The following is a 17,929-nucleotide window of genomic DNA, read 5'->3' on the forward strand; positions in this document are numbered from 1 at the left end:
ATCCTTTTATCATAAGGACACTTGTACTAGACTGTTTATTGTAGCTCAATTTACAATTGCCAAAATGTGGAAACAGCCTGAATGTCCACCAACCCAGGACTGGATTAACAAACTGTGGTATATGTATACCATGGAATACTATTCAGCCATTAAAAAAAAAATGGAGACTTTACATCCTTCGTATTAACCTGGATGGCCGTGGAAGACATTATTCTTAGTAAAGCATCACAGGAATGGAGAAGCATGAATCCTATGTACTCAATTTTGATATGAGGACAATTAATGACAATTAAGGTCATGGTGGGGGAAGGGGAGAGCTGAGAGAGAAAGAAGGAGGGAGGGGTGGGAAAAGGAAGAGCAGAGAGAGGGAAGGAGGGAGGGGGTGGGGCCTTGGTGTGTGCCACACCTTTTGGGGGCAAGACATGATTGCAAGAGGGACTTTGCCTAACAAATGCAATCAGTGTAATCTGGTTTATTGTACCCTCAATGAATACCCCAAAATAAAAAAAAAGCACTAATGCACACAGCTATGATTTAACAATAAAAATAAATAAATTAAAAAAAAAAGTCTCAAGCAACCTTGTATTCTTTCAAGTGAAGAGACCAGACACCATGGGACCTCCCTTCACCGCCAAGGAGGGCCCACCCTGCCAGCCATGACTGCATGCGGGCAGCTTCTCAGGCTGAGGCCGTCATGCTGCTTGCTCTCACAGCCTGACGATCCTGCCAGAGAAGAGGATGAGGGCATTGCTGTCTCCTTGCTTCACTCAAGAAAATACTGGCCAATGTCCCTTGCAAGCCATTGTCACCTTCTGGTCCTGCCACACTCAGAAGAGCCAAACCTAACCAAAGTGAAGCACTTGCTTGCTTTCGGCGCCCTCCTGGCGTGGGCCTGGGCACACAGACCCAGAGGACCTTGTAGGAGCCCCTAGAAGACAGAGACTATTTTCGCATGTTCCCCAGCATCAAGCCCGAACGTAAGAGGTTCCCAAAAGACATGGCTAGAGGGACATTTGTAATAAGTGACAGGAAGAGAAAAACAATTACGATAATCAAGAGGACTGGTAAGGGAAAATCAAACTGGGTTCCTACATCAGGCTGCTTTGTACTTAATGAACACTGGCCCCTCGATCGCCTGTGATACATGTGGTGCTGGGCTTACCCTCACCCTGGGTCCTGGAAAACCCCTTTCTAGCTGAGAACTGCCTTCTGCAGGAGTCCACAGCAAGCAGAAAGTGCACTGATCCTGCACTCAGTGTAAAGCCCTCTGGACAGGCAGGTGTGCAGGCTGGGGATGATGCCCAACAGGCCAAGGAACTTCACAGGGCACCTGACACTTTCATCTGTGTCCTAGAGAGAAGCTCCCAAGCTGCATGCTAGCAACTGGGCAGCTCTGCTGCTCTGGGCACAGAACAGAGGGCGCTGAGTGTGGGAGTCAATTGGCCGGAGTCAAGTTCCTCTCACTTAGTTCCTGGCTCCGTGTCCAAGGGCACAAAACCTGGCTCCACTGAGCCAGTTCCCGTGTGTCCAGTGGGACCGAAGGCCCTTGATCTCTCAGAGAACTGCATGACGACGGCACGTGGACCTCTGTGCAAACCAAACATGGCAGTCATAAAGCACCTCCCCAGAGCAAGGCACATGTGGCTGTTTAAATTGAAATTACTTGAGATTAGGGCCAGGCGTGGTGGCTCACACCTGTAATCCCAACACTCTGGGAGGCTGAGGCAGGCAGGTCACCTGAGCTCACGAGTTCCAGACCAGCTCTGAGCCAGAGAGAGACTCCCTCTCTAAAAATAGCCGGGTGTTGTGACGGGCGCCTGTAGTCCCAACTACTTGGGAGGCTGAGGCAAGAGAACTGCCTGAGCCCAAGAGTTTGAGGTTGCTGTGAGCTGTGATGCTACTCTACCAGGGCAACAAAGTGAGACTGTCTCAAAAAGAAAAAAAAAGAGAAAGAAAGAAAGGAAGGAAGGAAGGAAGGAAGGGAAGGAAGGGAAGGAAGGGAAGGAAGGGAAGGAAGGAAGGAAGGAAGGAAGGAAGGAAGGAAGGAAGGAAGGAAGGAAGGAAGGAAGGAAGGAAAGAAAGAAAGAAAGGGAAGGAAAGGAAGGGAAGGAAGGGAAGGAAGGAAGGAAGGAAGGAAGAAGAAAGAAAGAAAGAAAGAAAGAAAGAAAGAAAGAAAGAAAGAAAGAAAGAAAGAAAGAAAGAAAGAAAGAAAGAAAGGGAAGGAAAGGAAGGAAAGGAAGGGAAGGAAGGAAGGAAGGAAGAAAAGAAAGAAAGAAAGAAAGAAAGAAAGGGAAGGAAAGGAAGGAAAGGAAGGAAGGAAGGAAGGAAGGAAGGAAAGAAAGAAAGGAAGGAAGGAAGGAAGGAAGGAAGGAAGGAAGGAAGGAAGGAAGGAAGGAAGGAAAGGAAGGAAAGGAAGGAAGGAAGGAAGGAAGGAAGGAAGGAAAGAAAGAAAGAAAGAAAGAAAGAAAGGGAAGGAAAGGAAGGAAAGGAAGGAAAGGAAGGAAAGGAAGGAAAGGAAGGAAGGAAGGAAGGAAGGAAGGAAGGAAGGAAGGAAGGAAGGAAGGAAGGAAGGAAAGAAAGAAAGAAAGAAAGAAAGAAAGAAAGAAAGAAAGAAAGAAAGAAAGAAAGAAAGAAAGAAAGAAAGAAAGGAAGGAAAGGAAGGAAAGGAAGGAAGGAAGGAAGGAAGGAAGGAAAGAAAGAAAGAAAGAAAGAAAGAAAGAAAGGGAAGGAAAGGAAGGAAAGGAAGGAAGGAAGGAAGGAAGGAAAGAAAGAAAGGAAAGGAAAGGAAAGGAAAGGAAAGGAAAGGAAAGGAAAGGAAAGGAAAGGAAGAAAGAAAGAAAGAAATTCGGCGGTGCCTGTCAAGGAATAGGATGCCAGCCCCATATACCGGAGGTGGCGGGTTCAAACCTGGCCCCAGCCAAAAACTACAACAATAACAACAAAGAAATTAATTAAGATTGGATAGAATAAAACACTGGGTTCCTCAGATACCTGCCACACTGCAAGTACTCGAAAGCCACAGGGTCTAGTGGCTGCCCCAGTGGACAGCGAGGATCTAGAACTCTTCCATTAGCCATGCCACAGAGTCCTCCTAGACAGCCATGATCTAAAGAGCTAAAGACTCCTAATGGCTAATGGCTTTTCCCAAGAACTCTACCCAAAAAGTGACCATTGGCACTATGGACAGGACTCGGCAGCAGCACTGCCCCCGCTGCCCCCCCGCACTGTGAGCACCTGCACACAGGCACCTCCTTACCTCCCTGGACACCCACAGACTAGGGTACAAATCCTGTATCTGCCCTTCTCAGCCCAAACTGGAGGAAAGAAAATTCCCTCCATACACAAGACCAGGAGTCTTTTGAGAGAAATTAAACACCTCCAACCCTAGAAGTCTAAAAGGGAAGGGCCAGATCAGAAAGGGGGGCTGTCACCCTGGGAGGAAAGCCTACCTGCCCCTAGGGCTGCGGGAGGGACCACACACACCTGAGTTCACAGATGAAAACGAAGCCGGCAAGGAAGACCAAGGTTCTGGGAAATAAAGCATGGACCTGGAAGTGATCCCATGGAACTGGCTGCCTAAAAGATGCTGGGGCAGGAGGCCACACAAAATGACTTCATCCTAAAACCTGAACATTTAGTACAGCGCGCCTGGGTCTGTGGAGCCCTGGGCTGCCTTGCATCTCGACCAGAAGCACATGGAGCACATCTTCATGAGATTATAGAACAGGAACTCGGAGCACATGGCCATACTCACATTCCAACAATCACGGAGAGGAGTTCGGGGAGGCCCCGGGGCCCCAAGAATGAAGCCCAGTGCCCAGTAAGACAGGTGGGCTGTCTGTGTGAGCTGGTCCGGCTGGCACACGCGCAGAGTACACAGATACCTGCACTGTGCTTTCCTAGGTGGGCAAGTATGCCTCAAAGACGCCGACAGGACACGTGGCAATCTGCTGTGCTCGCTGCCAGTGTGCTGAATTTTGGACAAGAATTCAGGTTACAGCTCAGAGTCTGACGTTCTTCATTACAAACACTGTTGATTCCCTAGATTTAATGGAGTGGAGAGAAAAATCAACATGCAAGCAGCTATCATTTTCGCTATTTCCACCCCTCCTATTTTAGTTGAAACTAACACTAGCCATAGTTTAACAGAACTTTCTACAGTGACGGAATGTTCTTGATTGGTGCTGTCTAATGGCAGCCACAAGCCAGAAGTAGCTGCCATGCATTTGAATGTGGCTGGTGAGACTGAGGAGCTGAATTTTTCATTTATTTAATTTTAATTAATTTCGATGTAATTGCTACGTGTGGCTGGTGGCTACTGAATTACTTTGTAACTCAGAACAAAGTAAATCAGGAACCCACACACCATGTGCTGTCAACTAGACCACCATTTTCGGACAGCTGTGACCGTGAGGCCTTTGGTGTAGAGGACGCCCCAGAGGCAACAGCCACTAGCAAAGCTGCCAAGTTTGCCCAAAATGTCAATCTGCTCCAGCCCCTGCCCCAAACCCAAAACTGTTTCCTTTCAGTTTCAGCATAAAGCAGATGCCAACCTGGTGTGTGTAGCAACTCAGGAAATTGCTCTTATAATGGTGGAATTGAGATTTGAGCCAGCACAAATGTAACATGGAATAAAGTCATTTAAGAGAGCCAGAAACAGCCTACTTCAGTCATAAGAGCCAATTATACACTCAGACCTCACGATCTACAGTGCTAGGCCATCAGGTAATCCTTCTCTGCCCCACCTGAACAGGAATGGAAAGGTGTTCAGAAGTCAGCTAGCTGGCCTGGTCGGGGTTATGTTCCCATCCCCTGCTCAGTGTGAAAAGATCTTAGAGAAGCTGGGCTAGTGAACCAACTCCTTCAACAGAGCCTGCCTCCAGCCATACCACCTTTATCCAGAAGGACATAGATGGTGACACCCAAACCACAAAACCAGATGCCCCATTCCTGGCTGACACACAACATCTACATGAGTAGGGCCTGCAGTTCCAGGCCAAAGGTTGCAACCAGAACAACTACCGAGACCAGGCAGGTAACTACTGTGAGCCAACCTGTCCAGGTGAGCAACCATGAATTGGATACCACTGCCCTGAGCAAAAACAGTCACCCACTGCCCAGGTTTTCAGGGAGGATTTTATGTGAAATCTCTTGGCAACTGACTTAAATTCTCTTAAAAGCTGTTAAGGCTTAAACTCCACTTGGAATTGACACTTGTCTCAAGCCAAAACAAAAATAATCCCCAATGTCTATTTTCTTACATCAACAAAAGTTTAACCTACAGGCTGGACATGGTGGCTCACACCTGTAATCCCAGCCGCCTCTGGGAGGCCAAGGTGGACGGATCACCTGAGCTCAGGAGTTCCAGACCAGCTTGAGCCAGAGCCAGACCCCGTCTCTAAAAAATAGCTGGGCATTCAGCTGGGCGCCTGTAGCACAGCGGTTATGGCGGTAGCCACATACACGGAGGGCAGCGGGTTCGAATCCAGCCCAGGCCAGCTAAACCACAATGACAACTGTGACAAAAAAAAAATAGTCCAGCATTGTGGCGGGCGCCTGTAGTCCCAGCTACTCAGGAGGCTGAGGCAAGAAAATCACTTAAGCCCAAGAGTTTGAGGTTTCTGTGAGCTATGATGTCACGGGACTCTACCAAGGGTGACAAAGTGAGACTCGAAAAAAGTTTCAAAAAAAGAAAAAAAAAAAAGCCTAAACCTCCACAGTCTAGCCTCCATTCCCTGTCTGGGACATCTCTATTGGTTCTTTCAGTTTTGTTTCTTTTGATCCAATGAAGGGTGCGTGTTTTTCTCTGACACTCTGAGTTTTCTGAACAGGTTATTTCCTATTACTAAAGGATTAATGTTTGCATAAAAGACAATGAAAATGTTTGCTACTTTTATTTATTTTTTTAGAGACAGAGTCTCACTTTATTGCCCTCGGTAGAGTGCCCTGCCGTCACAGCTCACAGCACTGCCGTCACAGCTCACAGCAACCTCCAACTCCTGGGCTTAGGCGATTCTCTTGCCTCAGCCTCCCCAGTAGCTAGGACTACAGGCTCCCGCCACAACGCACGGCTTTTTTTTTGTTGTTGTTGTTGCAGTTTGGCTGGGGCTGGGTTTGAACCCACCACTCTTGGTATATGGGGCCGGCACCCTATCTACTGAGCCACAGGTGCAGCCTCAATGTTTGCTACTTTTTAAGGACATCTGGAAACCACCGAGGTAACTTCTTTAAATGACCCAACTTAAGAAATACCAGGTGTGTTGGTGGCACCTGTGGCTCAAGGAGTAGGGTGCCAGCCCCATATACCAGGGGTGGTAGGTTTGAGCCCAGCCCTGGTCAAAAAAAAAAAAAAAAGAAAAAGAAAAAGAAATACTAGGTGTGGGTGGCGCCTGTGGCTCAGTGGGTAGGGCGCCAGCCCCATATACCAAGGGTGACAGGTTCGAACCTGGCCCCAGCCAGCTAAAACAGCAGTGGCAACTGCAACAAAAATAGCCAGGTGCCTGTAGTCCCAGGTACTCGGGAGGCCGAGGCAAGAGAATCACCCTAGCCCAAGAGCTGGGGGTTGCTGTGAGCTGTGATGCTACAGCACTCTACTAACTGAGGGAGCCGGAGGTGGCGGGTTCAAACCCAGCCCTGGCCAAAAAACCACAAAAAAAAAAAAAAAGAAAGAAAAAAAAAAGAAATACCAGGCAGGAGTTACAAAAACAAAAATAGCTTTGCCACTGCTTTTCCAAAAAAGAAATACAGGATGGACAATACTGGATAACTCTGAGCTTAAGAATAAAATGCAAGGTAAAGGATTCTAAAGAGCCTTCTGGGCTGGGAAAGCCATCTGCAGACAGTGGTAATGAACAAGGGGTGCAATCCATCAAAGAAGAGAAATAATGCACAATAGTGCAAAAGAAAGAAAACTTTTCTGTTTGACAATCCATCAAAAAGAGGAAAAAAAATCTTTCCTCTCTTGCTAACCTCTGCTATACCAATCAAGCCTCAGCACAACGGATAGGACAGTGCGATCCAGGTGGCTCTTACAATATAAGTCCTCTCCCCGTCTACGGCCATACAACCCTGAACCGCCCGATGTCGTCTGATCTCGGAAGCTAAGCAGGGTCAGCCTGGTTAGTACTTGGATTGGAGACAATATACGTCCTCTCCCAACTTCTAGTGAGTGAAAAGCTTCTACTAGCTGAAACTGCTTTCCAAAAAGAAAAACTGCAAATTCAACACGACACAGGGAAACTACTCTAATTTCACCTTCCAGAAATCAGTTACCCATACCGAAGTCCACCTTGGAAGAAACACGCTCCTAGTTGCCAGCCCATACAACATCCAATAGGAAAGGTCACTTTAAAGGACTTCCACGGCAGGAGCGCTTGCAGAAACCCCTCCAAAAGTCGTAAGAATGCCCCTCGAGAGTGGCCGGCTCTCGGCCGGGAGACACGTCTGGGCAGCGCTCACGCTCCTCTGGTAAACATGCAGCTCGCACCGCCTCCCAGTGAAGGCTGCTGCCCCTTCCCTCCGGCTCGGGAGCCCTTCCCTCCTCGCCACGTCGGGGGCTGCGGCCTAGATGGCCACGCGCGTGGCCGGCGAAGCGGGAATTTCTGAAGCCGCCAGGTTCTCCGGCAGCCAGGCGGGTCCCTGGGGCCTGCGCGGGGCGTCTGGTCCCCTCCGCGAGGCCGGACCTCCAGCCTCGTCCCTCGTCCCTCGCCCCGCCGCCGCCCCCTCTCGGGATCGTCGCGCTCGGCGGAGGCCGCTCCCGCCGGATCCCGGATCCTCCCGGACTGGAACCCCGTGCGCCCGGCGTGGGAACGGGACCCCGAGCGGCCCAGGAGGGAGGGCGCGGCGGCCCAAGAGTCCCGCGGGGCTCCACCACCACCGAGCCGCCCTCCCGCGAAGCAGCGCGCCCCCGGCCCTCACCTCTCGCGGGCGCCGCCGCCGCTGCTGCCCGGGCCCAGACGCCTCCTTCCCCAAGCGGCCATCTTGGAGACACTCGGCTCACCCAAGTCTCGCGCCGCAGCGGCCTCGGGAGGGCGGGCGCGCCGAAGGGAAATGTAGTTCGGGCCACAACCCCACACAGCTGGGCGGGCGCGAGCGGGGCCCGGCGGAACTACCGCGCCCACAGTGCAGCGCGCCGCGCCCGCCGGGTGGCCCGCGCGACGGGAGGCCGGGGCCGTCCCCGGCAGGGCACCTTTGCAGAAACCCGGGTGCCCGCGCGTCGCGGCCCGGGACTCTCGGGCGCCAGCCACCGCCACGTCCTTGGGTTCCGAGAGCGAGCGGCTGAAGGAGAGCGGGAAGGGAGGCGCCTACAACTCCCAGAGCGCCGCGCGGGAGGAGGCCCTGCCCCGGCCTGCCGGCCTGGCCACGTCCCCGCTAGGGGCCGCCGCGCCGCCTGCGGGTCTCTGCTGCTGCTGCTGCCTCGCCGCGCCGGCCCTGCTCTGCCGCCTCAGCCTACCGAGGCCATCGGGGAGCGGGAGATCGTCCTCGGAGGCAGCCGCTGCTCCCGCTCCATCCCCTCGGATCCTCTGGACTCCGGGGATACTTTGGAGGCCGAGACACACGCGGTCCCTGCTCCCACAGAGATTCCCGCTTGCAGGTGCTGGGAGGAGGGAGTCTGAAGGCAAAGAAGAGAAATAGTACGATAATTGCTGTGGAGGAAGAATTCTGCGGTAGAGAAAAGCCTGTTTTACACAGTGCCACCAGGCGCTGTTCCAGTCAGTCCCTGCCACAGGTCACCTCTTACCCGGGCTGCTGCGCGACGAGGACATAATGTACGACAGTATCTTTGAAAGTAAACGCGGGGCAAATCATCCCACCTGACAAGAAACCTGCCCAGGACCGGGCATTTCCCTGTCGGGACGCGACTGTAGTTGTGAAGAGTCCGGTTAACCGCAACCCAGAGGCTCTCAGATGCTGCTGCCTCAGATCTATGGGCTATTTGGGGGAGATCTCTTACAGTTTGTGACCTTCTAAGTCCCCCAGACAATGTTGCTAGACATACTAGTTGGTCTCATAAATATCTCAGCAAAACTAAGTGGAAATCTCCAGATTCTGAGCCAGGAAGAGGCCTAGCCCCTGTGCTCTAGGTGAGGGTCTGGTGCAACCCATAACCGGGGGGCTGGCAGATGGAGAGGTGACTCATCCTGGAGGACTCCTCTGGATTTCCTTCCAGCTCAAATCCTACCAGTTCTAGGTGCTTAAAGTCCTCGCACAGTACTTTGTCACCTGCAACGTGTAACTCAAGCTCCTTAGCACAATCTGGAACCCCTCCTTAGTTTGGAGATTGTTTGTGGCTCTAGTTTCAACTGCCTCCCTTTGTGAACTGAGACTTGCCAGGCTAGTAAATTCAGGGGATTTGTTAGTCCCCCTTTGTCTAAAATGTTTTTCCCCCATGACCAGCTTTTAAATGCTTCAAGACCTTGGACCTGTCAGGTCTGGTCTGTATTTTAAGCAATCCCAGGCTAGATAGGAGTTTCAAGCCAGAGAAGGGAATAGTTTTCCCTTCCTCATCTTCAGCTAGTAAGCGATTAATTCTTGATCTTCATAATAACCCTGTGAAAGTGATAATGTTACTATCAACATTCTCAGGCCAGGTGGGCGTTTCAAGCCTGCAATCCCAACACTTTGGGAGGCCACGATGGGAGAATCCTTGAGGCCAGGAGGTTTGAGACCAGCCTGGGCAACATAGACTCTGTCTCTACAAATGGTAGAAAAAAATCCACCAAGCATGGTCCTGCAAGCCGGTAGTCCTAGTTGCTTGGGAGGCTGAGGTGGGCAAATCACTTGAACCCAAGGGTTTGAGGTAACTCTGAGCTATCTTACTATTACACTCTAGCCTAGGTAGCAGAGTGAGACCCTGTTTCTAAAAGCAGGACAAAAACTTATTTTGTAAATGAAGAAACCCAAGTTACAGAGGACCCACGTGCTTTGCCAGGGTCCTACTGCCTGCCAGGAGTTATTTGAACCCAGGCTGTCCAGTTGCAGGGATTACATTTGTCACCACACCCCTCAGAAAGAGCTCCTGAAGCAGGTTCCCAGTCAGTGTCTAGTGCACAGGTTAAACGGAAATACTTAATGCTGGACTAGGGTGATCTTCCTATCCTTCCAGCTGTTTCATACTCCCTTATCTTCTCTTTTATTTGTTCTAGATTTTTTTCGAGACAGGATCGTGTTCTGTTACCCAGGCTAGAATACAGTGGCTTGATCATCATCACTCCAGCCTCAAACCCCTGGGCTCAAGTGATCCTGCTGCCTCAGCCTCCTGAGTAGCTGGGACAACAGGTGCATACCATAATAACTCTGCTATTTTTCTCTTTTTAAAGTTTTTTGTGGGGATGAGGTCTTGGTGTGTTGCCCAGGCTAGTCTTGAACTTGTTAGCCTCAAGCTATCCTCCTGCCTTGGCTTCCCAAAGTGCTGGAGTAAGGGCATGAGCCCCCACACCCAGAACTCCCCTTATCTTCCAATAGCTGTCTGCTTCCAGTCTGGCTTGAGTTGAGATCCCCAAATGATGTTTCTTGATCACCACTAGTGCACAGACATTGTCTGGAAGGTTCATAGGCAGAGTGATTGATTTGACACGTATTAACTGAGTGCCTACTGAGGGCAAAACCTGAATGGTGGAAATTGGAATTCCTGCAGGCTCTCATATGGTGGAGATTCCAGATGAGCCCCCTGAACTGCTGGCAGGGAGGCAGCTAGTGGGAAGAGCATACCCTAGTTAGTGCTCAAAAATGATCTGCCACTTTTCATTTATTCTTATAACAAATAATTATTGGAGGCATGCTCTTTCAGGCACAGAAAGATGGCATTTAGTAACACAAACACTGTTCCTGGTCTCGGGGGCTTTACGTTCCCATGAGTATAAAGTATTCCTAACAAAGAAAATAAATTATTTCCAGGGAATGTTAAGTACCAAGAAGAAAAGAAACAGGATGATATAATAGAGTGACCTGGAGATCAAATGGCAAGAGAAGAGCCCTTTCAAAAGGTAATATTTGAGGCAGCACCTGTGGCTCAAAGGAGTAGGGTGCCAGCCCCATATGCCAGAGGTGGTGGGTTCAAACCCAGCCCTGGCCAGAAACCACAAAAAAAAAAAAGGTAACATTTGAATGAGACCTGAGTGAACAGAACAAATGTGTAGCTGAAGGGCTTGGGATAAAATGTTGTCTGTAGAGAGAATAAATGCAACAGTTCTGGAGGTGAATGGGTGTGGTGTGTTGCAGGAACAGGACCAGGGTGGCTGGAGCAGTAAGGCACAAGTGGTACATAAAATTTTTTTAAAACCCCACACAATTGGGAGGGTAATGGATGCATCTTAGAATGGGTACAGGCAAAACTTACTAAATGCAGAATACAATTGTCTACATACAATAACTAAGAAAATGCCATGAAGGCTATGTCGAACAGTTTGATGAGAATATTTCTTTTTTTTTTTTTTTTTGTAGAGACAGAGTCTCACTGTACCGCCCTCGGGTAGAGTGCCGTGGCGTCACACAGCTCATAGCAACCTCTAACTCTTGGGCTTACGCGATTCTCTTGCCTCAGCCTCCCCAGCAGCTGGGACTACAGGCATGTGCCACAACGCCCGGCTATTTTTCTGTTGCAGTTTGGCTGGGGCTGGGTCCGAACCCGCCACATATGGGGCCGGCGCCCTACTCACTGAGCCACAGGTGCCGCCCTGATGAGAATATTTCAGATTGTATATGAAACCAGCACATTGTACCCCTTGATTGCACTAATGGACACAGCTATGATTTAACAATAATTTAAAAAATTAAATTAAATTTAAAAAACCCACACAATTAGCTGGGCATCGTGGTCTGGCACCTGTAGTCCCAGATACTCAGGAGACTGAGGTAGCAGGAGCACTTGAGCCAGGAATTCCAGGCTGCAGGGAGCTGTGATCAGGCCACAGCACAACCTGGAGTTCAGTACTTAGTTTACCTTTGGTTAAGCCACTTTTTCTTTCTGAATTTCAGTTTTCTCAACTGTAAAAGAGGAATAATTTTTTTTTTTTTTTTTGGCTGGGGCTGGGTTTGAACCCGCCACCTCCAGCATATGGGACCGGCACCCTACTCCTTGAGCCACAGGCGCCGCCCTAAAAGAGGAATAATTTGATCTACATTAGTCAGTGTCTAATTAGAGGAAAAAACCACCCTAGGTACTTAGACCACAAGAATTTAATTTAGGGTATTGTTTGCAGCGGTGTTGGAAGAGCAGGGGGAACAGGATAACACTGGCACCCAAAGACTAGTAACTGGAGGTAGCTGCTGTGACATCTGAGGCTGGAGGAGCAAAAGGAAAAATAGTGTTTCCGGAAACTGATTCCTGAGCCCTGAAGAGAAGCATGCAGCTGCTTCCACCACTGTGGCCTGTCACACCACCAGAAGCCAGAGAAAGGAATGGTTTTCTCTAACTCATCTTCAGACTCCTGCCAGGGCTCCCTGCTGGCAGTCAGATGACTAGAGAATCTGGGAAGTGCAGTTTGCATCTGTAGAACAGAAAGTTAGGAAAGGTAAGTGTGGGGCTGAAGACAGAAGATGCCATTCATCGCCTCACCTATCTTGCAGGGCTGTGTTTTTTGGGTTTTTTTGTTTGTTTTTGTTTTGTTTTGTTTTAGGCAGAATCTCACTTTGTGGCCTTGAGTAAAGTGCCATGGCATCATGATAGCTTACAGCAACCTCAAACTCTTGGGTTCAAGCCATCCTCTTGCCTCAGTTTTTCTATTTTTAGTACAGATGGCGTCTCACTCTTGCTCAGCTGGTCTAGAACTCCTGCCACAGCCACCCAGAGTGCTAGAATTACGGGCATGAGGCACTGCACCCAGCCTCAATAAATTCTTGTTTCAGAGCACATGGTAGCCATTTGGGAAAAGTGAATCTTTGAAAAACATATCTTTAGTATAATATTTCTACATAAGAGCTTGAAAGCATCAGAATGAGAATTTTAAAAATAGGGTTTTAGGGCAGCACCCGTGCTCAGTGGGTAGGACGCCGGCCCCATATACCAAGGATGGCGGGTTTGAACGTGGCCCCGGCCACACTGCAACAAAAAAATAGCTGGGCGTTCTGGCAGGCACCTGTAGTCACAGCTACTCTTGAGGCTGAGGCAAGAGAATCGCTTAAGCCCAAGAGTTGGAGGTTGCTGTGAGTTGTGACGTCACAGCACTCTACCAAGGGCGGTATAGTGAGAATCTGTCTCTTAAAAAAAAAAAGGTGTTAATTCTGAAAGACTATGCCGGGTGCGGTGGCTCACACCTATAATCCTAGCACTCTGGGAGGCTGAGGCAGATGGATTGCCTAAATTTACAGGTTTGAGACCAGCCTGAGCAAGAATAAGACCCCACCTCTGGGCGGCGCCTGTGGCTCAGTCGGTAAGGCGCCGGCCCCATATACCGAGGGTGGCGGGTTCAAACCCGGCCCCGGCGAACTGCAACCAAAAAAAATAGCTGGGTGTTGTGGCGGGCGCCTGTGGTCCCAGCTACTCGGGAGTCTGAGGCAAGAGAATCGCTTAAGCCCAGGAGTTGGAGGTTGCTGTGAGCTGTGTGATGCCACGGCACTCTACCCAGGGCCATAAAGTGAGACTCTGTCTCTACAAAAAAAAAAAAAAAAAAAGCAAAAAGACCCCACCTCTAAAAATAGCTGAGTGTTGTGGCAGGCACCTGAGGTTGCTGTGAGCTATGATGCCATAGCACTTTACCAAGGGTGACAAAGTGAGACTCTGTCTCAAAAAAAAAAAAAATTCTGAATGACTCCTCATATATTCACATGGTATAAAATTCAAATTACAAAACAACATACAATGAAAATAAGTTTCACCTGCTGTCTGTTTTTTTTTGTTTGTTTGTTTGTTTTAAATCTTTTGTTTTTGTTTTTGGCCGGGGCTAGGTTTGAACCTGCCACCTCCGGCATATGGGACCGGCGCCCTACTCCTTGAGCCACAGGTGCCGCCTTGTTTGTTTGTTTTTGAGACAGAGTCTCACTGTGTTGACCCTGGTAGAGTGCTATGGCGTCACAGTCCACAGCAACCTCAAACCGCTGGGCTTAAGGGATTCTCTTGTCTAAGCCTCCTGAGTAGCTGGGACTACAGGCACCCACCACAACGTCTGGCTATTTTTAGAGATGAGGTCTTGCTGTTGCTCAGGCTGGTCTGGAACCTGTGAGCTCAGGCAATCCATCTGCCTCGGGCTCCCAGAGTGCTAGGATTACAGACATGAGCCGCCGTGTCCGGTGTCTCACCCGCTGTCTTCTCAAGACATGATTATTTCCATCCACGTGGGAGCCTTCTGTAGGCTCCTTTCTTATATATTTACAAATAGTTCATAAGTAGACAAATGTATCCAATTATTAAAAATGATATTTTTTCTTTCACACAAAGGGTTTATACTGTATACACTGCTCTGAATCTTGCTGTTTTCTTTTCTTCCTTTAAAGCTCGTCAAATTTAGCAGTGGGGGAGGTTGACTGCATCTTGCTTTTTTCACTTAACTGTATCTTGGAGATGGCTCTACATCAGTACATATCTGATCTGTTTTAGCAGTGTGTGGTATCCCATTATTTAGATGTGCCATCGTTTTATCAGGCCGCCTTCAACCCCTTTGCTATTGGAGGAGTGCCACAATAAACGTGCTAATGCTGCTTCCTGGTGCCCTTGTGCAAATATAACTGGGATAATTTCCTGAAGAGAACTTGCTCGGTCAAAGGGTATGGTGCTTGTCATCTTGATAAATACTGCCAAACAGCTCTCCACTCCTGCCAGCAATATGTGACACACAGCTGTGCCAATGCCATCTGTTAGCAAATGTTTTCTCTTTGCCAATCTGATAAATAAAAAATGGTATCTTGCTAAATGTAGCCGCCTGAATTGGATCCTGGGACAGATAAAAGATATTTATGGAAAAACAGGCAAAATCTGAATGAAGTCTCAAATTCAGTTAATAGTAATGTGCAAATGTTGGTTTCTTAGTTTTGACACATGCGCTGTGCCTAGGTGAGATGTTAACATCAGGAGACAGAGCTACACAGAACTGTACTATTTTTGCAATGTTTCTGTACATCTAAAATTATCCCCAAAACTTTAGTTTAAAAATGGTATCTTGTTACATGTAAAATTTGCATCTCTCTTATTATGAGTAAAATGGAGCATCTTGACTATGATGCTCTTTTTAAAGGCAGACTTAGTAATTGTATTCATTGAGGAAAAAAGTCAGTTTATTCACTGTTTAAAAATTTGTTAGAGTGCTTTTTAAACTCCTAACATCTAATACTGTGCTCTTATCCTCTTATATTAATATGCAACTTCAGTATTCCTTTTGAGTCAGATCTCATTCTGTTGCCAGGTTAGAGTGCAGTGGTGTCATCACAGCTCACTGTAGCCTTAGACTCCTGGGCTCAAGTGATCCTCCTGCTCACTCTCCAGAGTAGCTGAGACTACAGGCACCTACCACACCAGTTAATTTTTCTATTTTTAGTAGAGACAGGTTCTCACTCTTGCTCAGGTTGGTCTAGAACTCCTGACCTCAAGAGATTCTCCTACCTTACCTCCCAAAGTGTTATGATTATAGGCAAGAGCCATCACACCACACCCAGCCAACTTCAATATTTTTGACTCTGGTTGTGCAGTTTCACTCTACAGGATCTTATATTTCAACCATAGAAGTCATGCACACATATCACATGAAACAATATAGGGATGTATAAAGAAAAGTTAAACCCCACCTGGCCGGCGTGGTGGCTCATGCCTGTAATCCCAGCACTCTGGGAGACTGGGGTGGGTGGATTGCTTGAGCTCAGGAGTTCAAGACCAACTTGAGCTAGAGCGAGACCTATCTCTGAAAAATAGCCAGGTGTTGTGGTTGGCACCTGTAGTCCCAGCTACTTGGGAGGTTGAGGCAAGAGGCTGACTTGAGCCTAAGAATTTGAGGTTGCTGGGCTGGGCGCGGTGGCTCACGCCTGTAATCCTAGCACTCTGGGAGGCTGAGGAGGGTGGATTGCCTGAGCTCATGAATTCAAGACCAGCCTGAGCAAATGCTTGAGCTCATGAGATCGAGACTAGCCTGAGCAAGAGCAAGACCCTGTTTCTACAGAAAGTATAAAAATAATTAACTGGGTATGATGGCAGGCACCTGCAGTCCCTGCTTCTCAGGAGGCTGAGGTGGGAGAATTGCTTGAGTCCGAGAGCTTGAGGTTGCTATGGGTTATGATGACACTGCACTCTAGGCTGGGGGACAGAGTGAGACTGTTTCAAAATAAGACAAACAAAAGGAATAAGACTGTTTCAAAATAAGACAAACAAAAGGAGTCCCATGCATGCTACATTGTGGAAGAGCCTCAAGATTGTTATCCCAAGTGAAAGGAGTGAGATACTAAAAGGAAGATGTTCTCTGATTCCATTTACAAGGCACATCCGCAGGAACAGAGCTGGAGGGTATGTGGGGGGACGTGGGCAGAGACTGTGATTGGGAGTGAGGGTTCTCTATGGGTGATGAATATGTTCTGGAACAAGGAGTGATAGTTGCACCACACTGTGGGTGCAATAGATGCCACTAAGTTGTGCTCTTTGAAATGGTTAACGTTTTGGGGGATGGGGAGACAGAATCTCACTCTGTCATCCTGGGTAGAGTGCTATGGCATCATAGCTCACAGCAACCTCAAACTCTTGGGCTCAAGTGATCCTCTTCCCTCAGTCTCTGGAGTAGCTGGGACTACGGGCACCTGCCACAACACCTAGCTAGTTTTTTTATTTTTAGTAGAGATGGGGGTCTCACTCTTGTTTAGGCTAGTCTTGAATTCCTAAGCTCAGGTGATCCACCCGCCTCCACCTCCCAGAATGCTAGGATTACAGGTGTAAGCCACGGAGCCTGGCGTTTGGAAAGGTTAATTTTATGTAAACATCAATTTAAAGGAAATGTGACCAGGAAAGCAAAATCTGCCTTGGCCAAGGAAACCACTCTGGCTCACCTGGGCATTGCTGAAACGGAAGCTCTGCCCCTGGCTGGCCTCCCTGCTAGCTCCGTCGCCAGAGGCCCTGGAGAGTCTGAGGTGTTGCCTCTTCCCCTCATCCTCTCAGCAGATGCACTGGCGCCCTCCTTTTGAACCCATCCACACAGCAGAGTTGGGGGCCACAGCCCCCTAGGTAGGCACTGGGTGCCACTTCTGGCGTGTGCTTCTGCTGGCACCACTGCCTGTGCAGCTCAGGTGTGCTAGAGCCATGCCTGGGGCTCTGTCCCACCTGCCCCTAACAACTGTCACGGCTACTGTGAAGGTTCTCTCCATTAAAGTAGACTTAAATCATGAAAGATGCAGGGCACAGTGCAGGGTCTCTGGAAGGTGGGGCTGGTACCACAGTGGTGAGAGGAGCAGAGGGTGCCAGTTGAGGAGCGATAAAGGGAGGGGCTTGGGATGGGAGGAAGAGTGAAGGAGCTCTAGGGCGGCCAGTCAAGCAGCCTCTGCAAATTCTCCTCCACGTCTGTTCTGGGCATTCTCAGCGGTGCCTGGAGCCCCTCTCCTAGGGCAGCCCATGACTGGTTTCCCAGCCATGATGGGCCACTGAGACAGTGGGGGGCACCTGGCGGAGAGACACAGAACTGCGGCTTCTCTCTGAGACCCTTCGGCTGCAGGGATGAAGATGAACTTAGGAGTGTGACCTGGTACATTTAACCTTTTTCTGATTGAAAACCAAAGTGCAGTTTCCTCCTTGTATCTGCTCAGCAGCTGTTCTGCCCTGGGCCTACGGGACAGTCAAACAGACTACAGGTGCCTCATGAGCAGGACGTGGGGGCACCCCTGTGTGTCCTCTCCCTGTGGGAAGCCGAGAGTCCTGTTTCTAGGGCTGTGAGTGCTGCTACTTGTCAACTGCATGCTGCTTTGAGGGCACCAACCCGGCAGGCTTAGGAGCCTGTGCAGCACCCCCCACCCCCTGTCCTCAGTCCAT

At 49.2% G+C, this 17,929-nt stretch overlaps 2 protein-coding genes and 1 long non-coding RNA gene across 8 annotated transcripts in view; 1 reads left to right on the top strand and 2 right to left on the bottom strand.

Annotated features, from left to right (window-relative positions):
* LOC128566373 (glutamate dehydrogenase 1, mitochondrial-like) overlaps nucleotides 1–17,929 on the bottom strand; it is a 263,695-nt gene that overhangs the window by 59,093 nt on the left and 186,673 nt on the right.
* The window catches only part of TMEM11 (transmembrane protein 11), a 40,110-nt gene that overhangs the window by 13,184 nt on the left and 8,997 nt on the right, over nucleotides 1–17,929 (bottom strand). For 3 of the 6 annotated variants that reach the window (XM_053563251.1, XM_053563253.1, XM_053563254.1), the window contains one exon: nucleotides 3,755–4,041. In XM_053563251.1, the coding sequence (XP_053419226.1) occupies nucleotides 3,755–3,756 (2 nt within the window). In that variant the 5' untranslated portion in view covers nucleotides 3,757–4,041. Of the gene's footprint in view, nucleotides 1–3,754; nucleotides 4,042–7,288; nucleotides 7,677–7,917; nucleotides 8,151–17,929 lie in introns of those variants that run through there. The other 3 variants (XM_053563252.1, XM_053563255.1, XM_053563250.1) reach the window with 3 other exon arrangements.
* Nucleotides 8,261–16,251, top strand: LOC128566385 (uncharacterized). The gene is made up of 3 exons (XR_008374565.1): nucleotides 8,261–10,278; nucleotides 10,897–10,985; nucleotides 12,201–16,251. It is a non-coding gene; the product is annotated as an uncharacterized LOC128566385 (long non-coding RNA).

This window comes from Nycticebus coucang, chromosome 15 (assembly GCF_027406575.1).
Source record: "Nycticebus coucang isolate mNycCou1 chromosome 15, mNycCou1.pri, whole genome shotgun sequence".
Taxonomy (NCBI): domain Eukaryota; kingdom Metazoa; phylum Chordata; class Mammalia; order Primates; family Lorisidae; genus Nycticebus; species Nycticebus coucang.